Below are 25,041 nucleotides of genomic sequence, written 5' to 3'. Positions count from 1 at the left end.
TAACAAAGATCAGTCCCATAGCTTATTAATTTTTGTGAGTCTTTATACTGGCTACAGGCCTTGCTTGACTCACTTTTTCACTTTACTTTACCTAATATATATATATATATATATATATATATATATATTCCTTCTCCTCAGATCCTGTTCTGCACTCTCAACTCTCATAAAGTGGACATGCAGAAACTACTGGGGGGACAGATTGGACTGGAGGACTTCATCTTTGCCCATGTAAGAGGGGAGACCAAAGAGGTGGAGGTGACAAAGACAGAAGATGCACTGGGTCTCACGATCACAGACAACGGGGCCGGCTATGCTTTCATCAAGGTGGATGAGAAGTTTTTTTTTGCTTTTTTTTACCAATTGCTGCAACATTTTGATTTTTTTGTGATGATTAATAAGACAAAGCAGAGAGCAGAAACTCCACTCTTCAGCTGGTCATTGCTACCTTACAGTAAGAGGCCACAGAGGTGTTCGAAAAGATAAAACCAAGGACATTTTTAGGATGTCATTAAAGTTAGATAAATCAACTTTTCTGAGAAACTTTAACAATCTAACCAGAATAAAAGTCAAACAAATTAAAATCCAATTTCCCTTTTTTTGGTCATATTGCAATAATAAAAATATATCACTGTAAAATCTGTAATGATTACAGTAGTTGTAATATGTCAATGCAATGTGCTCTCTCTCCCCCCCCCCCCCAAAAAAAGCTGATAACTCACATCATAGTCATATACTGTATTTAGTCAAATCTTTGTCTTTCAGAGGATAAAGGAAGGCAGCACCATCGACCAGCTGAAGACAGTATGTGTTGGAGATCACATCGAGGCCATCAATGACCAGAGCATTGTAGGGTGTCGGCACTACGAGGTTGCAAAGATGCTAAAAGAGCAACCGAGAGGCGTACCCTTCACTCTTCGACTTGTGGGACCCAAGAAAGCCTTTGGTAAGTAGAACATGGTGGATATTTGTTTTAAATTTAGACTTTAATATGGGTGTTTTGACTTGAACTCGCTTAGAGCCTTAGATGACACTGGGTCTGCACACAAAAACTATTAAAATTCAGTAGTTTTAAAAACATTCATACTAAAAGTGTCAGTACTATTACTTCCTGGCCTTTGCATTCACTCACTGACCTACATTAAAGTTTATGTCTAGTTATGTGATTCAGTAAAAACCAGCAGGGTTCCTGGTGCTAAAACAATGGGAAAGAACTGTGATTTATAGCATGGCATGGCTATTTAATATTGTAAGCACACCAACTTCCCCTGGTATGACAGCCCACAGAAAGTGGACACTAATAGCTTATTGCCATCCTGCCTGACATTGTCCTCAGCTGTTGATGGGGTTAGTACCCCTCAGATGTTTTTCATAACTCAGAACAGAAAGGGATATTTCACTGGCGGTCTGCCAGTGGGCCTTGAACTCCCGTTAAACTTTCCAGCCACAGTTAATTGACCAGTGTTACAGTAGTCAGCTGCAATGACCATGTGTGAAGTATAAATTAAAAATGCAGAAAAAGAATGCAGACAAATGTAAATGAATTCACTTTGTGTTTATAGACTGAGTCTATAATACTTCAGACAAATATAAACTAATAATGTTTTGCCTTCTCAGTTTTTATTTCTCTTTGTAAAACAACTGTCGTCTCACTTACTGAGTAAAATTTAATGCACACGCACATATCTAATAAAAAAGGCTGTGAATGATTTTTGCAGTTGTTGTTGTTGTTAACCCTGGGGAACAATTAATCACAAATCTCTAAAAGGAATACTGGAAACACCATTTAGACAGGAACATGTGCATCACTTACATGGAGGCAGACATTTATTTTTCTGTCCTTACGGTCTAATTCTCACTTTAAGCAGCACAACACTATCTGCAGTTATTGTAGTAGGGTCTCTACCTTACAAAATAAAGCACCTTGAGGTGACTACTGTTGTGCCTTGGTGCTATATGCATAACACTGAATTAATTGAATCCTTAATCTGTTAAAGGTCTAGAGTATATTTCACCAAAACCGGGTGTTAGGTTGAAATTGTTAAATGTTGTCATTGTGTTACTTAAATTTGTAAGTCTTGGTTCAAACTGTATAATCAAAGACATTCCTTTGTTTCTGACCCCCTCCCCAGCCTGTTGAATGGTGGGGGAGGCTCTAGTGTTTTATTATAGGCACATTCTAGGTGAAGGTTCTGTTTTCTTGTTTAGTTAACTTCCTGCCTTTATGACCCTTTGGTGAGCAGGAGGTCACACAAATGCACCCCCAAACACAAACACACACACTCACACTCACGGGCACCTACACACACACACACACACACACACACACACACACACACACACACATTCTAGCAAATGCATACACACACATACAAGGGCCCGACACACCACAGGGGGTGTTACAATGGGTGGTGCCTGTGTAAACTGTAAATGTATTCAATAAAAAGGGTGCAAGGAAGGCTGTTTATTTGAAGTTGGCTAGGAAACAGGTGAGGAGCGCTCAGCTCCAAGAGCCTGGTTCTGACCAGCCTCCCTTGCTAGCAAGTAAAATCGATCGATTGCTGTTCGTCTTGCTTCATTAATGGGAATAAGTCTCTAAACCAGCAGGGCCTGTGGAAGCACAGACCCAACACCGGGCTCCATCCCTACCTAATCCTAAACCTAAAAGGGCTTCAGCTCTGTCCCAGGTCAGGGACAAGTTGCTGCTCCAAGTGGTGGACAAAGTATCTCAGGGTCTTGTTCACAAGTGAGGGGAGAGGGGAGGAGGAGGTAGACAAGATAGACAAACAACAGACAAACTGGTGCTGCAGCTGCAGCTGCAGTGATGGATGCTGTGCCAGTCTGTTGGTGAAAAGAAAACTGAGCATAAAAGCGAAGCTCTTGATTTACCGGTCAATCTATGTCTGTACCCTCACCCAAGGTCATGAGTTTGGGTAGTAACTGAAAGAACAAGATCGCGGATACAAGTGGTGGAAATGAACTGGGTGTCCTGTCCCTTAGAGATTTGGTGGGGAGTTTGGGCATTTGGGAGGGGTTGAGAGTCAGGGGTGCTTCCAGAATTTTTTCATAGGGGTAGCAATATGGTGACCACTAAAAATATAACCCCAAAACAGTTAATGTTTCAGCGGATAATGGGGTGTCTTCCTTTGTGTCGTGCTCATGTTTATTAAAATTATTGCCAACATAGGACTATCTTACTAGGGGTGCCACTAGGGGGCCAGCAAATTTTGGGGGGTGGCCAGTGCCCCCTGGTTTCCCCTTAGTTGCACCCCTGTCCAGAAAGGAGCCAGTTGAGGTGGTTATAGCATCTGATAAGGATGCCTCCTGGGCGCCTCCTAGGTGAGGCGTTCTGGGCATGTCCCAACGGGAGGAGGTCCCAGCGGCACACCCAGGACATGCTGGACAGATTACATTACTTGGCTGGCCTGAGAAAACCTTGGTGTTCCCCGCACAAGCTGGAGGAGGTGGCCAGGGATAGGGAGGGCTGGGCTTCTCTGCTTAGACTGCTGCCCCCATGACCCGGCCTTGGATAAGAAGAAGAAAATGGATAGATGGATGGATGGCAGTGCGCTCATGAGAACAGCCTTCTGAGTTACATTCCTAACCCCCCTGTCTCAAAAATATATAGTCAGCTTGTCAACATTATGTGGACTGAATTGTTGTGTGAGAATTGTTCTGTGGGATCTGTTGCAAAGTAACAGCAAAACGTTCGAGAAAAAATGGAAAAAAGGAGCAAATTTCTTCTAATAAGGAGAAACTGATAGCAGACTGATGGCACGGCAGACTGCCATCTGCCTGGATGGTCTGGGCTTGGAGATGGGAAGGGAGAAAAGAAGACATAAACCATGCTAACACAGCGATAAAGAGTGAAGGGCGGGAGAGAGAAAAGACATAGCAGCTCATTTTTCACACTCTTGCAGAGTCACTGCCAAAGAAATTAAGTAAAGTAAATGTTTGATCCAAATGTACATGTTGCGCTTTCACTGTTTTATAGAGCTCAAAAGGTACTTTTATTTACATTTCACTCAAATGTCTGCCAGGAAATAAAAAGAAGTGGTTAGCAGGTTCATCAGCTAATAGTGATTTGACAAGCCACCTTGTGCTGTATTTGCTTTTATGTCATGTTACAGTCTGACAAGCTTGTTTAAGCTGACATCAGCGGCACTGTGGTGCCTCTGTGCTACACACATCAAATCTCTGTGCCTTTCAAACAGCAAAGGTCCTTAACAGCATGAGGTATCGCTTTATGAAAAATAGTTTACCTGTCAACAGTTCGGTGAGTTGTTGATTTATTGCATCCTCGTTACAATATATAGAGGAAACACCTTACTCTCCTTTCCTAAGTGAATCTGAGTGGTTTGGAGCCTCATTGTCCACTGCACGCTTATCAGACAGGAAACCAAATCCATGGTTAACTGGCTTACTTCCTGCAACAGATCAGTATCTCGTAACATGTTGTCACATCTCTGTTAACAGATATTCCAGTCATTTTGAGAATGGCATACACATCAAAATACTAGCATAGAGTAAACATGCATAATTATGATTGGAATGGATTACAACGTGGATTAGTTTGCTTTTGAAGCTGTCGTGTTATGTTGTTACTGTTTTGCAGCTATCTCTCATGGTCCATGAGGAAATGACAATTTAGAACCCAAGCTGAGTGGCATCCCCATATCAAGCTCCTTTAATAAACCCGGCAACGTTCCAGTATATCACATTGTGCTTTCAGTCTCCACCTCTTTTGTATGTGTGTGTGAACTGTCACAGTGTGGTGTGACCCTCTGCATCACAGTGATAAGAGCAGAAACAAATCCCCTCATCTCACTGGGTAAATCTGTCAATCGCAAGTCTTTCTAGGTGTGTTGGCAACTAAATGACTTGATTTAAAAATGAAAACATGCTGCCAAATGGCATTTTGATGGATTCGATTAAAAGTAAGATGATAAAGTACACTCGAATCCTAAAATTGTAACACATGTTGGTTCTCATACTCACACACATAGAGTTTAAAGCTAAAGTTGTTTTTTGTTTTTGTGTGCATCATGAAGGTTTACTCAGTATTTGTAGAGTCTGTGGCTGGAGCTGCTGTATTACAAGGACAAAAAGTCACATAAAGTTCAGCTCCAATCAAGATGTGTCATATTTATCAATCATGTTTGACTCGCAGCAGGACAAAGATGCTACATACAGTAGTTGCTTCTGGAGTATCAGTTGTTTATACTGTTAGCATGACATAGCTGATGCTGATCTCTGACTTTACCCCTGAACGGTTATTTTCTCTTAGAAATTATTGAAATAACCAGATATGCATTTTAATGCAGACCTCAGGAGACCTGGGCTCAAATGATTTCTCTGGGAAGTATTTACGCATTGAGCATCTCTCTGAAATACCAGAGCGCTACAGCCATGCTTGTACCAGTGACCTAAATTCTAACATCAGTCTGCAAATTTTTCTACATGCAAATGTTCATTTAGGGGTTTAGTGTGTTAGTAGTGACCCTCAAGTGATCTGTTTTTCACATAGGGACAGGTAAGTTTGGATAGGTATTTTCCCCTATTACCTTCTAATAAATAAAACAATAATTTAAAAACTCAATTTTGTAATTTTGATTGCAATCTGAAACATTTACAGTTTTTCTCAGTCGCTTTGGTGCTTTTCTCAGATCAAAATGAAAAATGAAAAATGAAAACATCAAAATCTCAAAACCATTAGTGCAACCTCCACAACATTTAGTCATTTGTGCACATCATAGTAGCAATTTCTCCTTCCTCTGAACAAATTGCAAATGGTCTTGGACACGTATCAGTTGCTTTCATACAGTTCTCTGCCATCGACCACATCATCATTTGCTTATGTCATGTCAGTCAAAATGAACTATACTTTTGGATGCTAAATAGTCGTTCCCAATAAAACTAATAGTCTTTATTTCATTGCTTGAGTCATTACATACAAAATTGGTGAATTAGTTTTCAAATGCTGTCAAGCAAATGTTATACCTTTTTTCCATTATTTTTTCCTGTCCCTGAAATTGAACAATTTCTCTCATGCCATAGTCCCTGAGAATGAGAGGGGTGGAGGTCAACTCAACAAGTATGTTGTTGTGTGGGATAATGTCCCTTTTCACTACTCACATCTGGTCAGACAGCGGTTTGCAGCACATGACAGAATGCCTGTTGAATATCTCCCTCCCTACTCCCCATTCCTTAATCCGATAGAGGAGTTTTTGTCTGCCTGGAGGTGGAAGGTTTGTGACCAGCATTCACAAATGGCCCTGCTAGCAGCCATGGATGCAGTATCTGTTGTGATGTAGATGAGAATATGTGGCCAGACAGACAGGAACGTCTGAATGTGCCAGAATGATTTACGTATGTTCATTTACAATATATACTGTTATATTGTTCACATTTGTGCACAGCTCTACCAAAAGGGTGTTTCTCATGTTTATTCTAAATACGCGACTGTAGAGTATTTTTCTTTTGCACAATGTTGTAGAATTACAAACATCCTACACAGTAAAAATGTGAAACATACGTATTCAGTGTCTTGTACTCACTTCCATAACTACAGGAATGTCTAACTCTACTGTAGATTTGATTGTACATGGCTGTGCAAAAAGTGTATAATGCTGTCTTGAGCATTTTCAGGTAGTGTCACCGAGTTCTGACCTTTTTTTGCATTGGAAGACAATGAGAGAATACTGTACACTGTCATAATGAAAACATGACAAAGCCATTTGATTATCTTGTTCATCAAGATGGTTCAAGACTTCTCATTTTGATGACACTGACATGAATACTTGCTTTTGAGGAATGGATTATTGATTTTGAGCAAGTGACCTGCTTTTGCAGGTTATCCACTAGGTTTTGCAGCTTGCACTAATTGTTTTGAGAAATACACTAACTGCTGTGCAAATGTTAATAGTGATGTGAGAAAAGCACCAAAGCGACTGAGAAAAACTAAGTATGAGAAATAAACAAAAAAGACTAAGAAATCAGGAAGGCAGGAAATTTAAAGTCCATGAATTTGTCTACTTCTCCAACAACTTTCCATAGTTGGAAATATTTGCAGAAACACTTTTGTGTTTCAGCTCAGGTACCTTTTAATCTTTTTAATCTTAAATCTCTTACTTTAGGAAAAGTCATTAAATTTCAGGCTAAAAAAAATGAAAGAAATATTTTCTGCATTTTTAATGCAATCCAATGTCAAAATGGGTCAAATGTGACCTGAACAATATGTAAAGGTTAAATATGTTTAATTTTTTTTAACAAAAGTATAAAAAAACACACTGACACTGACTTAATTCCAATTTTCTGTCAGTCATGGAGTCCCCAGTTCATCAACACTTTGCTATTAAAAAAAAACAAAAAACTATATTCTGTAAAAATCAACAGACAAGGGTTATTTGAATGTAATTTTCTTTGTATGTGTGTTAGTGTTTCATTTATATTTCCATGAAATGATTGAAAACCATCATTAATCAGATCTGAACATTTTAGAATATCTCTCATAGGTTCAGGGCAGCATTTCGGTAAGATGAACACAGAATCATCAAAAATGTGTTGTTGTTTAAAATAAAATGGGGCTCAAAATTGCCCCACCGAGGGTTAAAGATATGCACAGCAATGCTGAGACAAATAAAAATACAAATCCATTTGAATTCACAGATGCCGGCAATGTTGCTTTTCAATTACTGTACAGTGTACAGATTATCTAATGATGCAGGTCTTAGCAAATGATTTGGGGTGAACGTTTTTAACACAAACACATTCATCAACTCAACAGCCAACAGTGAGACTGGAAATACATTAGACAAAAACCTGCTAAAGATATCACACAAACAAGACTGACTCCAGCACAGTGGGCTTGAGTTTTTTTTAGATTTTCACTGGATGGGATACCACTTCCAAATAAGGAATGGAAATCTTTAAGCATTGTCATAGTTGTCTTTCTTTTCCAAAAAACTGTGTTGACAGTGATGTGTTGGAAGGAACACATCAGCCTCTTGGGAAAAAATTGAAGAATATATTCATAGTTTGCAAGAAGAAAAAAAAATCAATGTTACACAATTAACATCATGCTACTTCTAACCAAATAAGCATTTGACGTTGATTAATGATTGTTGTTCTGCGTGTGTGGTTAGACATGATTGGAATGAGGACTAGAGCGCCAAAGTCTAATGAGGGCAAGATGGTGAATGGGAAGGAAACCCTGCGACTAAGGTCCAAGGGTTCTGCTACAGTTCAGGAAGTGGTGAGTTTCACGTCCTGCCGGACAATGACTGATTACATTTTCAGATGTTCTCAGTGTGCGTTTACACACACACAGAGCTCATATAGAGCATTTTAAATATCCTCTTATCAACACTTAAACTCCTTTTTTTGTCTTGTGTCCAGCACGCTCTGATTTTTCTCTGTGTTAAGTCACACTCAAAGCTCACATGGGGCATCACAGACCTGACTTGAGCTGGAAGTAACTGAACTGTTTGACTCCACTCACACACAAACAAGCAAACAAAACTCTTTCACAGGAAGTGATCTTTGTAGACAAATTTATCATTTCCTCCCACACAAGTGTTTAATGGTTGAACCACCGATCATTTTGTTGACTGCCTTTTTCTAATTATGTCTCATGGTTTTCACACACTTGACACAGAGCTATAGCACCATATTAGTGCTTTTTAGTAATATTTTAAATATGTGGGCTTTACAGTTTCAGTTTTTCATCAAATAAACCCTGTGGCAGTTATAAGAGACTAGAAAAAGAAGAGAGAACTAGTTGTGCATGTCTACATTTACGTACATGTCTTTCATCTGTAGAGCACAAAATAAACAAGACTGAGTGTGATCAGATTATTTGAGTGAGCAGAGTGCTTCTTGTTTGATTTAATCAAAGTGTCTTAAATTAAGTCTTCTTTATTAGGTTGGAAAAAAAATCTTGGAAATCATTTTCTTTATGCTGCATATTTTACATTATACTGATCTGGAATGAGATCAAACAGAATATATAAACATATTTACATGATTTCATAATAAGGATAATTACTCTATGGATTTTTAACACTGACTTCATCATCCATAGATGCTCATATAGCTTTATAACAGCAAATTAAAAACAAAGTCCCTGGCAAAGGAGCAATCCAGTGACATGCTGTCTTAGATCCTCTGCCACCATGTTTATCATAGTATTGCACACTTTTGTATATATGTTTTATGCCAGCAGAATGAATTTGAAGAACGAGCCACCAAAAAAGTGGATGACCTGTTGGAGAGCTACATGGGCATCAGAGACTTGGAGCTGGGTAAGACTTGCCAATTAACATTTTTGTCCTTAAAATAAATGTAATCTTCACTAGTTGATAGGAAAGAGCTGCTAGCAAGGGGTTTCTGTTCAGCATTATTGGGTGGAATCTGATGCAAAGAGGCTTCTGCATCACACTGTTCTGATCACTCCTATTAGTAATTAGACTTGAGAAAATATGATGCAAATTGGAACCATGCAACTTTTGTCTTACTGCTGAAACCAACACATTTCAAAGGGAGTGACTTTTACTTTGATAAGATAAGATAAGATAAGATAAGATAAGATAAGATAAGATAAGATAAGATAAGACCTTATTGATACCACGACGGGGAAATTTTTGCATCACCTCAGCTCAGGTACAGATATCAGAAGGAAATACAAAAATACAAATAAGTACAATCAATGAAAAAAAGTAAGATAATACACTATATACAATGGTAGCATACACAGTATGTGATTATGGATATGGTTGGAAATATGCAAGACATAAACTATATAGCTTGACATAACTATTGTACCACTACTATTCCTATGTATAGACATGTACACACACACATGTACACACTAAATATACATATGTATACATATACATACATATATACCTGCATGTCCATACACACCGGTGACCGTGGATGTTCACAGTGTCCAGTGACTTATGACATCATGATTGAGGAGTTATAGAGTCTAACTGCTGTTGGGATGAATGATCTGCGAAAGCGCTCCTTCCTGCAGCGAGGGTGTTTCAGTCTCTGACTAAAGGAGCTGCTCAGCCCACTCACATACTCATGCAGTGGGTGATGTGGGTTGTTCATGATGGATGTCAGCTTTACTAACATCCTCCTCTCGCCAACCACCTCCACAGACTCCAGGGGACATCCCAGCACGGAGCTAGACCTCCGCACCAGTTTGTCAATCCTGCTCCTGTCCCTGTCCGTGCATCCACTCCCCCAGTTATATGATAGTCTCTGTTTCCAGTATGAATCCTTCTGATCACTACTTGTTGACTAGTTAGCAGACAAGTCAGCAACTTCCATGCAAATGTGCTGGAAACAAAAGTAGCCACAGGTAAGGTTTTTGATGCTGGACCATGAGACTGCCAGCAACCACCTGGACTATACAGTTTTATTTAGCAACCAAGGGGCCACTGACCGGTCACTAGGTCTGTGTGAATGGGAAATTTACAATTAATTTCACAATGATTGTTAGCAACTCCTAGCAACCACTCATAACCGGTCAGGGAATACACAGTTTTCCTTAATGAATGGATGGTTGCTAACTGGCCTCTAGCCCTGTATCTAGCCCTGTATCAATGGGGCATGGGCAGGGAAGGATCGAGTCTCTGACAAATGTAGAAACATAAAGGAACAAGCCATCAGGAGTTTGTTTTTACTCTTCCCAGTAACTCAATGTAAACGATGTTTAACCATATTTAATGTTTAATTTGACACAATTTTGAAGGATTTAGAATTTGGTGCTTTTATGGAGGAGAAGAAAAATGACAAAAATATCTTGTCTAGATGTGTACATGTTCACGTGCATGTATATCTCAGCTGAAGGACTTTGCTCAGTTGTCAAGGAGAGTTAATACTTGTCATTTCATGCTCAGCTGAGCAACCTAGAGCTAGATTCAATTCAATTCAATTCAATTCAATTTTATTTATATAGCGCCAAATCACAACAAAAGTCGCCTCAAGGCGCTTCATAGATACAGAGAAAAACCCAACAATCATATGACCCCCTATGAGCAAGCACTTTGGCGAAGGTGGGAAGGAAAAACTCCCTTTTAACAGGAAGAAACCTCCGGCAGAACCAGGCTCAGGGAGGGGCGGCCATCTGCTGCGACCGGTTGGGGTGAGAGAAGGAAGACAGGATAAAAGACATGCTGTGGAAGAGAGACAGAGGTTAATAACAGATATGATTCAATGCAGAGAGGTCTATTAATACTTAGTGAGTGAGAAAGGTGACTGGAAAGGAAAAACTCAATGCATCTTGGGAATCCCCCGGCAGCCTACGTCTATTGCAGCATAACTAAGGGAGGATTCAGGGTCACCTGGTCCAGCCCTAACTATATGCTTTAGCAAAAAGGAAAGTTTTAAGCCTAATCTTAAAAGTAGAGATAGTTTCTGTCTCCCGAATCCAAACTGGAAGCTGGTTCCACAGAAGAGGGGCCTGAAAACTGAAGGCTCTGCCTCCCATTCTACTTTTAAATACTCTAGGAACAACAAGTAGGCCTGCAGAGCGAGAGCGAAGTGCTCTAATAGGGTGATATGGTACTACAAGGTCATTAAGATAAGATGGGGCCTGATTATTTAAGACCTTGTATGTGAGGAGCAGGATTTTGAATTCAATTCTGGCCATAAAGCAGCTAGAGATGGCCATAAAGGCTAAAAGCTCCTGAAAAGAAAATTAAGTGGACCTTTTTTTTAGTCAGGGTTAATAATAGTAGAAATTGGCAGCATCACTTGCTTTCATCCTTACTAAATATCACAAGAACTGCACAAGGATGAATAATGAGCAAGAATTTGGGTCTATTGTGCTGAGAAGTTGAGAGTGATAGGAATTTGCCCTTTCCCAGACTCTCAAAGCCAGTGGCCTGATGTTGCATGAACCTCATCTAAAATAGGGCAATGATTTCTTACCCTGCTCTTCGCCCCGTTGCTTGCTTGGATCTCCTCCTAAAAAAATATGTTTAGTTTCTTTTTCTTTTTTCTTTTTTTTTTAGAAAACCACTTGGGAAAATATGATTTACTAAATATGATTTACTCTCACTGACAGTTTGCATTAAAAAAGGGATGCTGACAATCTCTTAATATCCTTTAAATACTCGGATAGTGGATTAGACTCTAGAATAGACTATATATCTGTACAAGGCCACTTTTCTAAGTTATGCTTAATTGAATAAATGTACAATAAACACTGCCCAAAAGAACATTTGTAACTGTGTTAATTTCTTATTTAATCACCCTGAATGCAAATACAATAAGATTCCACAATTAGTATATACTTAGGTTTCCCATAAGTGCAATGGCTTCCCAAGGATATTTCAACACACATCGACTGACATTCATGAATACACATCATTCCAGAGACAAGCCAATGCCCGTGTTACTGCCTGCTTTTGTAAAATTAAACAGAATTGCAGTCTGAATGTTTCTTGAGAAAAATGCTTGCACATTTTGTTTTTTTTACTTGGTGCCCCACGGCTTAAAGATTACAAGGTTACACCAGAATAACTGTAGATAAGAATTAGTAAATTATATATGTACATTCCTGTGTCCCATTTTCTCTGCAGCAACCACCATTGTGGAAGCGGGCAAAGACAAGAAGAACCCCGATGACTTTGCCGAGGCACTGGATTCAGTTCTGGGGGATTTTGCATTCCCTGATGTTTTTTTGTTTGATGTATGGGGAGCTATTGGAGATGTCAAAAATGGCAGAATCTAGATGTTTGTTGTACACATATGAGAGAAGAAGAGCTCTGTTCTCTGGTATATCAAGCTGCAAAAAGGTAAAACGTAGAAGTGCGTAAATATTGCCTTCCAGTCCCTATATTCATTTTGAATCACTTGCAATCATGGCCGCACTGTGATATTGTTTGAGAAATGAAATGTCGCTAATTTGTGCATAACAGATTCTTAATGTTCTACTAAACTGGACTGTCAAATCTTTACAAGAAATACAATGCACAGTAATCTGCAGAGTAGTTTTTAATACATTTGGCTAAATGAATAATCAGAAATTACTAATTCATCATCATTAGAAAGCTGTGATTGAATGTTTAATTAAAAAGAGATGCATTTAATAGAGGTCTTGACGTCTGCCACCAGCGTGCAACGGTATGTTATGAAACTGCAAGAGTTGGAATCAGCTGAGGAATCCAGAAAAAGCAGTTAGCACCAGTAAGTCTGTTTCACTTTGAAAGGAATTGCTGCGAAAACAGGAAAGAAACATTTACAGGACATTCAATCTTTCTCTCAGTTAACAACAACTTATATAAGGTAAATAAAAATTTGTGTTTTGGATTTTACCAAGTGTTCCAGAAAAAGGCATTGCAGCTTTAAATATTCTCAGTCTTGCAGTAGGTGACTGACCTGACTTGAACTTACAAAAAAAAAGTAAAATAAAATAAAATAAAAAATAATCAAAGCTGTCATCTAAAAACTGAATACCAGGGGAGCAATCTAAATGTTCCTGCTCTAGAAACTGCTGTCAAACACCATATTTGAACCATAAGTTCCCACAGTCAAAAAGAAATCAAAAAAATATTTTGGTGGATTCTTGTGTTTGTATGTAAACTCTTACTCTTAGTTTTCCTTAAAAAATGGAAAGAATTTCTTGTGGTTGTTGAGAAAAGGAAAATGTTACATATTCACTTTAACATTGTACCATGTTTCACTGAGGGAGCCTTCAGTCTGTTTAAAAAAAGAGAGAGAATGCAAATATACTATAGCAGTTTGTTGCAGCATTTCATTATCACTGCTCTTAGTTTCAGTGTGTAGATCTCACTTTGTGTTTCTGCATTGGTTAGTATATCCAGTAAAAAAAAAGGAAGCATTAACTTAACACTGGAGTGGCATATTTTTTCTGCCTTACCATTTTGCATACATAAGTAAAAACCGAATGGCTAAATTTAAATGGTTTGACCTAAGATGTGATTACACGGTTATATCAGTACTCTTCTTTGTGTTGCGCTTGACTGCATTTCTGTATGGGAAGTAAAATGGTTAAATATTTAACAGCAACAAATATTTCTGTTTTATTGAGCCTTTATTTACGTGAACAATCCACATTTACTCCTCACTGTCATGGGAGAACTTTTATGGAGTAAAAAAAAAACTGTTGTGGAAGACTGGTTGAGTTGAGTGACATTACAGCGTGCATTACTTTATGTGCATGATGAGTGTAAATATTGCTCTCTTAACAAAACATATTCTCAGTCCGCATCAACTTTAAATCTTAGCCTTGAGATCTCAAAGAGGCAGAAGATTTTATAACAATCAAAATAAAATACAATAACGTTCTCCAAATTTAAACTCTAGACAGTGTACTTGTTTAGGTTATCTAATTGTAGTTTATCTAGATGTTTAGGATGCACTGTACTTCCTCCAAGAACTGAGTCCTGCTTTTTAAAGGGTGAGTTCATTCAAATTATAAATCTTCACACATGCATTTTCATACTTACTCCCACTTACACTTAACCATACTTCGGCACAAATACATACAATAACTTTGTCTACATGTGTTGTGTCATTGGTTGAGGCTGATCTGCGTTAAATTGTCCTGTTCTGCAAGGGTCCACTTTGGAAGTAACTGAATTGAGACACAATAATCAATATGATTGTCATACAATACTGTAATAGATGATAAGCAATTTAAATAAAGAATTTAGCTTTCTTCCTATGTCAGTTTGACCAAATACAAATCAAAGTAGTTGGGAATTTCAACTTATAATGAAGTTACCATCTTTTGATCCCTTATTTCTTCACATTTTCCAATACTAACGTTCAAACACATTGGAATTGCTAACACACTGTTTTCACTGCACATATTCTAGATAAATATACAGGAATGAAAGGTGGGTCAAGACTTTTGATATTTGTAATAATCCATCTTTTTTCCTCTTGTAAACATCCTTCAGCCCATATGTAACAGACAACCTTGAAACAGAATATCTCACTCAGTAAAAAACAATGAAGTTAAATGCAAGAAACTGATCTTTTAGCATTTTTCAATCTTTTATAGGTTTTCAGAGTTTGTGACATGTTCAGTCAGAGTAACTATTAGCAAATTTATATATTAGCAAACTATTATGTGAATATAGTATAATATGATATTTCTTGTTAACAATAGGTACTTCTACAATATTACAGTTTCTATATTTCAGGTTCATGGGTCTAGGCTGCCTGTGGGTTTCCTCCTAAAATGGTTAGCACAACATCAGGTCTAAGCATGCATCAAACAAAGAGAAAACAAGATAATTTATCCTATTTAATGGTACATTAAATACAGTTAACTTAATGCAGCAGTATATCTAGGTAGCAGTGCATATAGTTAACTTCAGTGCAATGTATGGAGCTGAGAGTACATGCCTGATCCCTGTGATCACTCATTTCTGATCAGAGAAACAAACACACACTGTACCATGACCCTCAGTCAGGTGACTTTAAGGTAGACGGAGAAGTGACATTTGACTTTGTTGTTTCTCCTGTTTCATCTGAGCCCAGGTTGCTCCCTAATGAAGATCGTGTGAATCTGCGTGCAGTCTCTTGAAAATATGGGTACAAAGTCATGATTGAGCTCCGGGACCAGTCAAAGCGGGGGTAGACTCTCTTAAAGACTGCCCTCCGGAACAGGATGTAAACCCATGGGTCGAGGATCTGGTTGCAGGTGGCAAAGCGGAGGTACAGCAGCAGTTTCCTGACCCAGAGAGGATCGCTGGAGAACACTGTTTGAGCAATAAAGACCTGGATGTGGAGGAATAATGTAGGGACAGACAGAGAAAAGCAGAAGTAAAGAGAGGCATGAAGGAGGAAGCAGTTGACGGGGTAGAAGATGGTAAAGAAAGGAAATAAGAAATAGCAAAAGGAAGAGATTGGAAAAAGCGAATAAGAGAAGGGAGATCAAATAGGTTAATATTGCAGATCCACACAAGCATTCACTATAAGTTATGTCTAGTTTAAAAAGAAAGGCTAGGCTAATTTTGTCATGGTGTCCCTGAGGCAGTGGCTGCTGTAACATAGCCTAATTATCCATTACCCAATTACCCACATTTCATGTGAGGCACAGCATTATTAGCATTACCCCAACTGTCTCCAGAAGGGGGAAAACATGCTAACAAGCTCCTGCAGGAATTAAAAACCGGCCTAGTGTTGCTTATAGTTTCTTTTCAAAATTTAGCTTGTGTCACAGTTCTGTTCTCCTGAGTTTTTACATCCAAGAAATGCAAGAGACCATGCAAGATGAAGCGTTTTTGTGAGGCAAATGCCTCTCAGTGGTATTGGTACTCCATGGGCTCATGTTTTGCAGAGTGCCAGTTAACATTGGCTTATTTTCATTTTCAAAAACAAAGAAGAAAACTGACATTAAGAACAAGGCTATTTCATATAGGCTCAACTGCAGATAACTGTTGCTTGATTGCATTTGTCCAGTTCGCAGTACTTCCAGGATTTCTGCAGCTCTACTCCAAAGGAAAAAAAATATTAGAAACTAAATGAAACGAAAATCTGCAAAACGAAAAGCTACCATGTTTCTGATGACAGAACATACGTGTGTTAATTTTTCCAAATTAAAGAACGTGCAAGGCCAAAAAACAAGCATGATGAGAAGTTTAATGGCTATTAACTGGAGAAAGAATGGAACGAAACTTTGAGCATATAAGTATTGGTTTGGAAGCGGCAGTGCATGAAGTGGACTGATGTGTACAAATCTGTCATTTGGAGATGTTTAGGGCACGTGACCAACTAATTGGCAAAAATACGGTGCCATGGGGGTGAGCGGTGATGGCGGATGAGCAGCGTTAGATTTTCGTTTCACATTTTACTCGCCTTAGTGGGGACACTTGAAACATGATGTAAATCCATGGGTCTAAAATCTGATTGCAGGTGGCCATTCGTATGCCGAACAAAACCACATTAGCATCAGGAACTTCCGAAGTCGTCATGCACACCAAAATGTATATCTGTACAAGGTATCACACAACTAATGTTAGACCAGACTGCAGAAAAATGTGTGCTCCACTCAGGGACTTTAGTCCTTATTATTTTGTTCTCTGGCAAACTCAGTTAAAAAAATGAAGTAGTTGATTTATTTTTTTTTAACTATACATAGGAAAGCAAAAGTTTAAAGAACTGAATTATGCAATAAGTGATTCCTATTAGAAGTATAAAAATGATAGGTAGATAATGCAAGATAGGCTGAACGTAACTGAAATTGTCAAATTTTTATACAAATTAAAAACGCATCAGTATCTCATCAGTATCTATAAATAACACCTCCCATAGAAGGTCTGGGTTTTATTTTGAGTCTTGGTTGCCACACTGGACCTTTCTGGACTTTTTCAGTGCTGTTTGACATTGTACTAGATGTTTTCCTTTAAAGGCTCTGCTTCACTCTTGAGTTGAAATATGTCATCTTAAGTGGGGCATTAAGGGGCTCTTTGATCCAGTGTAAGTACAGACGGTTTTCAGATCAGCTAGTAAATAGGCTGCATCACTAAGAAGAATTGAAGCATACACAGAGGAGCAGAGAAAAGGAGCTTAGGACCTTGTGATGCCTCATTAAGGTTCAAACATTTTAAAAGAAGCGCTGGTAACAAAAAACTAGATAGTTAAGGTCATGGCACGGTGCTTTCAAACATATGAAAACCATTTTCCACACAACAGCAGGTGGACACAGTAAAAGTAAGTGTGTCACCTTGCAGTATCTTGAAGATATTAATTTCCTATCACAACCTCATGATTAATGTTTAGTGAACAGTGTTTATAAATGTTTAGCCCGTCAGGCTGCTTTTGTTTTTTATATATATATTCTGAGTATTTCTTCGATAATGAAAAAATAGAAAATTTATTGTCAAGAAACACAAACCTAGCCTAAAAGAAGGTAAAAACAAGAGAGATCTTCTCCTTCTGTCTACAACAGAAGGCAGTGAATTCTTCCATTGGTCTTATGATCACACAACACACACTGTCATAGACCAGACTGCAATTATGGAGTCCAACACACTGTTACACTGGTTGAAAAAGGGCCAGATGTTTCTGTGGAGGGCAGTGACTGTTGTACAAGACCAGAGTGCTCCATTTATCCTGCAACATCACATCAGTTCACTCTCTGGGTCATCAGATAAATTGTTTCTTTCATATGAGGATTAGATTTGAAAAAGCTGCTACAAATAAAACATTTCTTGACCAAAGACAGCTACTTTATAGAAAGTTAATATGAAGAGACAGGGGTGTACTAGTATTTGTTCAAGCACTTAATGTACACACAGTGTTATGTAACAACTCTTCCTATAACAGAAAGCTTACATAAATTAGTCAAAGAATCAGATGTTAGACTCATAAATAATTTGTCTGGCCCTTCAGTCTCATCTCCATTTCTGCTTGTCTGGAAATCTCCTTGGCTACATGTGCTTGACACTGAATTGCTCTACCTGAAAGTGTTATCTCTTTCTTTCCGGCTCTCTCTCTGACTCCCTCACCTCTTCTCTGGTGTTGTAGAATAACACAGGAATTAGCCGACTGACTAGTCATTTCCAGTGTCATTTCCAAGCATAGAAATGACATTGCTCGTTAATTATTATTTGTAGACTAATGGAAACTGGGCATTTTATTGTCCAGTAAAATGCCAGAGTGCTATATAATTGAAAAAGATACAAAAAGTATTTTTTTATTAGCAGAACAATATAGTACCTTAAATAAACATAGAAAATTACACCCCATTATATGAGGAATTACAGTGTTGTGAACAAGAAAACAGCAGCATTAATGTGACTTTAATTATCATCAGTTATATTTTTACATAATTTGCTAACTATTAATGTTATAGACTGGAAAAATGATATAATTCCTCATGCTGTTTGAAAAGATAAACAAATAAATAAGAGAAGTGCTAAGTGCCTAGCTTTACATGTTTTTAACTCACCAATTTAAATGTTATCATGGCTAAAAAAATGTATAATTTTGCATGTGACTGACAGCTGGGTGCCGACGTAGGTAGCTGTAGTGGGTAGCTGTGTGCTAGGCTTCACCTCAACTGAACTGAGATACGGAACTGGATCTCTCACCTGTTTCTAAGAAGTAAGAAAGTTTAAAATAATAATAATATTTTTTTAAAAATAATTCTTAGTAATCAGTTTAATAACAGAAAATGTCATTGTTTTCCCTGTTTTCAAAATAGTTTTTGTTTATTTACGCAATATGAAACAAATTCAGTTTTTTTTTTAAATTATAGCATAAAATCCTTTGTGTTTTATACTAAAATTAAAAATCAAGATTAAAAACCAAAAAAATCAACAACAAACAATACAAAAAAAATATTTAGCCATTAATAATTTGTGTTAATATAGGTTATTAGGCAATAAAGTAACTGGTGTGACACAAAAGATGAAAATTGGGGCTGTCTGTGTCATGACTTATTGCTTACTGTTATTTATGCTATTTAAGAGTGAAATTGCTAAATTCGGTTCTGTATTACTAGTGTATTACGCATTAGTTATATTAATTGTCATTTTTGCCTTTTTTTGTCTATATACAACAACCTACCCAAAACCAACCAACTAACCAAAGAAACAAATAAACAAGCAACCAAACAAACAAACAAACTCACCAGGAGGGGGCACCAGCTGATAGAGGCAATAATCATGATCAAGATAAGTTGCACCATCATCTCGACTTCATGGTCTCGGCTCCGCTGTGTTCTGTCCTGTCCGCAGCACACCTTGATAAGCGTCACCACACTCACTGTGTTCAGTAAAAATGACACAACGATCGAAGTCAACCCCACGAGGGAGAAGAGCAGGGAGAAGACCATATCACTTCCTTTCGAACTGATGTTGAAAAAACACCAAGAACCAGGAGCCTGTATGTGGTAGCTCCCGATGCCTATTAAGGGCAGCAAAGCAATACAGCCAGCAGCCAACCATACCATCAGCACCATGTAGACTGTCCGGCTCTTGCTCATGTTGGTGGAGCGTGCAAATGGACGGTTAATGCCACAGAAGCGCTCCATGGCCATTGTGGCACTAAGCAGCAGTGGGCACAGTCCATAGAAGACCATAGACATACCCATGAAGTTGCAGAAGTGGCAGTTAGGATCTACTTGGCGCCAATTAAAACGTGTAAAATGGAAGGAGACCACAATGGAACCTGTGACCAAAATACCCATAAAGTCAGTAACTACAAGACTGCCCAGGAAGATTAAGAAGAAAGACCGTGACCGATTCCGCATTTGTCGGAAAGATTTGACGAGAACAAAGAAGGCAATGAGATTTGAGGTGATTCCCAAAGTGCTGAAGATGGTTGAGAAGTATGCTGAGCTGATGGGATGTGTGTAATTGAATGGAGGGCTTTTGAGGGAGTAACATTGTGGAGTGTTGTTGGCATCTGAGGTATTCATCGTGGCTAGCTGGTGCACACTCGTTGACTTGAGGTGACTCTGAGATGGAAAGACAATACTAGTTAGAAGAGTACAAAAAAAAAAAAAACAATCAATCAATCAAACAAACAAACAAACAAACAAACAAACAAACAAACAAACAAACAAACAAACAAACAGAAAGTTTAAAAATTACATAAAAAATATAATACATTCATCCAAGCACCAAAATAATAGTAATTGGACAGCCACACAATACCCATTGCAGGGACACTACAATTATTACCAGAAGGATTTTATTTTTTTGACTACTACATACATACATTTTGTGTCATTGTGTATTGCATGGTTAGCTTAGTTGTACCACCAGACAGTCAAATCCTATTGTTCTCGCATGCTGTGGCAGCGCTGCAACCTCATAGCACCAAGAGTTTGGCTTAAAATCCCTGAGTTTTCTAAGGAGTTTATATAGTGTGAGAAAGAACTGTCTCTGTATATTTTTATGAGTTTTTGCTGGTTGGGTCGACTCTTACAGTATAAACAAACTGAGCAAAGGTGACATAATCTGTCAGAAGAGGTGGACCGATGTTGTTGCACTTCAGATGTCCAAGATAAAAAATGTGTTTACTCTAACACAGTTCTAAATGGCACTTTCCCAACTCTTTATTTACATCGAGCATACTGCAACACATCATATTTCTAATCAGAGCACCTTTAATGGCTGAAGCCTATCTTATCGTGCAAAAAAGCAAAACACATTGAGGTGTCACAGTAGTTCAACAGTCAGTGGTTTAAAAAACCAATTCTGGTTAACGATCATTTCTTTGTTTTTATAATTTTTCATCATTTCATTGGTTGTTATGACATCAGTATTGTATTGCTACAACAGAGGCTGAAAATGCAATGAACAGTTCTATGGACGATTAAACACATAGCAAAGAAAGCTGACAGTGCGTCTGTATTATTAAAAACCCTTTATCTGGAGGTAAAATCATTGTTGCCAGATATCAGGGGATTCAAATATTTTTAGTGTCGACAAGATTGATTGCCTAAACTATGAAAATAAACCTTTAGAATGCAATGTAACAGCTCAGACGCAGATGTACACAGCACCCACACAAACGCATGCAGACAGTGACAGTATGGGGCAGAGATGGAATGAGTGACAGAGAGACCGAAATAGACAGAGTGGGAGAGCTGGCATATCCTGCCAGGAAGTTCAGTTTGGTGGCACTGAAAGGAAATAAACATAGAATCAGACATAATCAGCTCTTGGTATTCTTTCCCCAGTAAAAAAAAAGAAGTCTCGGGATGGTAATATGGAAACAAATATCCACAGCTTTCATTAATCTAAATATTTGTTTCACAGCACATCACCAAGATACTGATTTCATCCTGTGTTAACTAAAGAAATAAACAGCAACTGTAGGTTATTGCTTTAAGAAACAAATTTATATACAAAAAAACTATACAGTATGATCTGAGAGAAAGACTTCAATGAGAAACATATGCCTGTACTGCCTGTTCAGTAATGTGTTGTTACCTTACTTACAAACACCCCCAAAATTGGGAAGTTGTAAAATGTAAATAAAAACAGAATCCAAAGATTTGCAAATCTAGTACACCAATATTTTATTCACAATAGCAAATCTAAAACATACCAAATATTTAAACTGAGAACATTTAAAACTTTAGGGAAAAATATGAGCTGATTTTGAATCTAATGGCAGCAACATGTCTCAAAAGAAGTTGGGATGGGAAGAACAAAAAGCAGGAAAAGTAAGTGGACCTAAAAAAAGAACAGCCAGAGGAATGTTTTGCAGCTAATTAGGTTACTGGCAACAGATCAGTAACACGTATGGCTATAAAAAAACACATTTTAGAGAGTCAGAGGTTCACCAATCTGCAAAAAAAGAGAAGACAAAAGAAAAGAAGCAAGTATGGAACAACTTCAGAATATTGTTACTCAACATAATATTGCAAAGACTTTTTTCTGTCATGTCATGTTGCCATGTTGCGTGCCTGCAAATGCAGGTTAAAGCTCTGTCATGCAAAACAGAACCCATGTGTGAAGATGATAGAGAAATGTTCAAGGGTCAAAGGTAATTTAAAATGGACTAAACTGTTCTGTTGTCAGATAATTTGAAATTTGAAATTCTTTTTTGTAAACATGGCCAGCGATTTCTCCGGACTTAAGAAGAAAGAGTAGTTCAAAAGCCTGGGGGTGAATTAGTGCCCATGAACTGACAGATTACTGATCTGGAAAGGCACCTTCAGCAATGAAAGACTTTTATTCACTTCATATCAGAAGAGTCTGGGTGCTTAAATTGGCCTCCTGTAGCCCAGATCTCTCACCAACTGAAAGCATTTGGAGCATCAAGACAGAAAAAATGCTCAAGTAGTCCCAGGACTACTGAGCAGCCACAATAATACATCAGACAAGAATGAGATAACATTCCTCTCCCAAAAGTCCAGCACCCGGTCCCCTCAGTTCCCAGATGTTTATGGACTGTTCTTAAAAGAATGCCAAACAGTGGTAAACATTGCCCAGTCCCATCTTCTTGGAGGTGCGTTGCTGCCATCAAAATCAAAATGAGCCAATACTTTTCTAAGAACTCGTAGATTTTCTCAGTTCAAGTCTTTGATGTGTTTTATATGTTCTATATTTTGCTTAGTTGCATTTGTACTTTGGATTGTCTTTGGCACTATTTACAAAACACATCAGTGAATCCAGTAAAATTTTCTATCACCATCAGAATTTTGTTTTCCACACTCATGCCACACTGTGGGTGTAACTTCCTGTGAGCAATTTGAGACCTTTTATCATTGAACAGTCAGTTTAAGACAGATAAACTATTTCACTGTTTGGTGTTATACTTGTGCAGTAGCTTTTAAGAAGACGCATCATGGGAGGAGGATATACAGAAATGCAACAGAAAACGACAAATAAAGACAATAAAGGACAAAACGGAGAATTATACAGGTTTTTAAAAGCGAAAAGCTTCTGATGCTGTTATTAACATGTACTGACACTAAAATGCACCAGAATAAAACTAAAAGCTGTCTCAGACAGTTGTGTATTATTGGCAGCAGCGAGTGATCATTGTCTTGACACTTCTAATTTCAATGACTAGAAATTGTGCAAACTCAAATCTGACTGCTGGATTTCCCCCCATAGGGAATTTTCTTCCACTTGTCCATTCATTTTCCTGTAGTCTATTGTTTTGCTTCTACACTTGAAATCATAACAATGCAGAGTGGAATGCACAGAACATTTAACAGGCAGGAAGACAACTTTAGTGACTTGAAGAATTAGGCTAACTGCTTCTGTATTGAAGTGAAACAATAAAACAATCCTAATGGTCTCAACTTTGGCCAAGTGGGCATAGAGGACCTGTATTGTTTCACACGCCAACTGGGCACAGACTGGTAGCTCGTTAGGAATGAAAACAACTGAACCACTAAAACACCAAACAGGTGTCTGTTTTTAGGCTGCTTTCATGCAGTAATCTTGTAAAGCATCAAATTTATCCTTCAAACTAGTTTAGGAGAACTTAATGCCTAGTGCTGAAAATGCCACTGCCTAAAAGGAGATCATGAAATCAGGTTCAGTACACCAATTATTTGCTCAATCATCAAAAACAACTCGGATGAATATTTTGATGTTGCTTTGATGTTTGTGCGAGTGGTGGAAACCATTATAAATCAGCCATGAAACTAAGATATGAGCCCTTTTCCTTTACGACATCAGAATTTTATAATATTTGTTTAATCTCGTTAATAGAGTGGATACATATTAAGAACTGTAGAACCCAAAAAACTGTGGCAACATGTTTTTGCCACAGAAAACTAAAGATATAGAAACTGCACAGTTGCACAGTTTACAAAAGGTAATGAAATCCTTCACGTCCTTAGGAAGTGCTATATGATGAACCTGCTCTCGTATGATCTAGAAAACCTTTTTAAAGAACAATTAGCCAAAAGTGCCTGTTAGAATCCAAGATCAATATGTCACACTAAATACTGTTCCACTATGGCAGTAAAAATGCTTTACCAATGGGCCTAATGGAAAACCACAGAAATGCATTCATGAGTTTTGCGCCTATCCTGAAATGTTGAGAATGGTGAATGCATGCCAAACAATATTAACCCACAAGGTTTTCCAAACCCAGGCAAGTGAGTTTGTAAGAGTGTATTAAGAGATCAGTGATGTATAATGTATTATATTTTTGCACTTTTAGCCACAGAGGTACATTTCCTATTTGTATAAAATGATTTTTTTTAGTGCTGGTTTAAAGAAGATGAATAAGAATCATTAATTAACTGTCCTTATGATATACCATAACATACAATACAAATGATAAAAGTATATAAAACCTGTGTAGTTTGCGCATAAGCAGTAATATAAGAAAAAAAGAAGACTTCACAGAATTGTTTTCAAGGATCATTTGTCTTGCAGTTGTAAAGTTTTTACTTCTCCATCGTTAACATCTCTCTTAAAAGATTAAGAAATTATGCAAATTATAACGACTAGAAGACATGGGATAGATACCTTACATCACAAGTTCAGCTTGATGACAAAAAGACCTTTAGTAGAAACCCTGGCTCATCTTTACTCCCTTCCCCCAGCTGTGTCCTCTCCTCTA

The 25,041-nt window shown here is 38.0% G+C and overlaps 2 protein-coding genes across 5 annotated transcripts in view; one reads left to right on the top strand and one right to left on the bottom strand.

Annotated features, from left to right (window-relative positions):
* The window catches only part of gipc3 (GIPC PDZ domain containing family, member 3), a 16,727-nt gene extending 3,070 nt beyond the window's left edge, over window positions 1–13,657 (top strand). The window contains exons 2-6 of one of the 2 annotated variants that reach the window (XM_084953727.1): window positions 142–327; window positions 766–946; window positions 8,145–8,254; window positions 9,224–9,302; window positions 12,597–13,657. In XM_084953727.1, the coding sequence (XP_084809853.1) occupies window positions 142–327; window positions 766–946; window positions 8,145–8,254; window positions 9,224–9,302; window positions 12,597–12,748 (708 nt within the window). In that variant the 3' untranslated portion in view covers window positions 12,749–13,657. Of the gene's footprint in view, window positions 1–141; window positions 328–765; window positions 947–8,144; window positions 8,255–9,220; window positions 9,303–12,596 lie in introns of both variants that reach the window. The other variant, XM_084953726.1, reaches the window with a different exon arrangement.
* On the bottom strand, window positions 13,637–25,041 carry tbxa2r (thromboxane A2 receptor). Of its 3 annotated transcripts, none has more exons than XM_084953722.1 (3): window positions 24,948–25,041; window positions 19,628–20,455; window positions 13,637–15,768 (listed from the first exon to the last, which is right to left on the bottom strand). In XM_084953722.1, exons 2-3 carry the CDS (start codon window positions 20,414–20,416, stop codon window positions 15,454–15,456), a joined length of 1,104 nt encoding a protein of 367 aa, XP_084809848.1. In that variant the 5' UTR covers window positions 20,417–20,455; window positions 24,948–25,041; the 3' UTR covers window positions 13,637–15,453. The 3 variants fall into 3 exon arrangements, with proteins under 3 accessions (XP_084809848.1, XP_084809849.1, XP_084809850.1); XM_084953723.1 differs by having other exon boundaries at window positions 24,953–25,041; XM_084953724.1 differs by having other exon boundaries at window positions 15,655–16,982.

This window comes from Perissodus microlepis, chromosome 15 (assembly GCF_051167445.1).
Source record: "Perissodus microlepis isolate ML-2025 ecotype Zambia chromosome 15, ASM5116744v1, whole genome shotgun sequence".
NCBI classification, from domain to species: domain Eukaryota; kingdom Metazoa; phylum Chordata; class Actinopteri; order Cichliformes; family Cichlidae; genus Perissodus; species Perissodus microlepis.
This window is presented reverse-complemented; position numbering and strand designations above follow the sequence as displayed.

Bases quoted from the DNA above. Each gene is read 5' to 3' on its own strand.
- tbxa2r (XM_084953722.1), bottom strand. From the start codon at position 20,416: ATGAATACCTCAGATGCCAACAACACTCCACAATGTTACTCCCTCAAA. The intron at 15,769-19,627 runs GTGAGTTTGTTT...CTCCACATCCAG, and splicing joins TCAGCTGGTGCCCCCTCCTG to GTCTTTATTGCTCAAACAGT.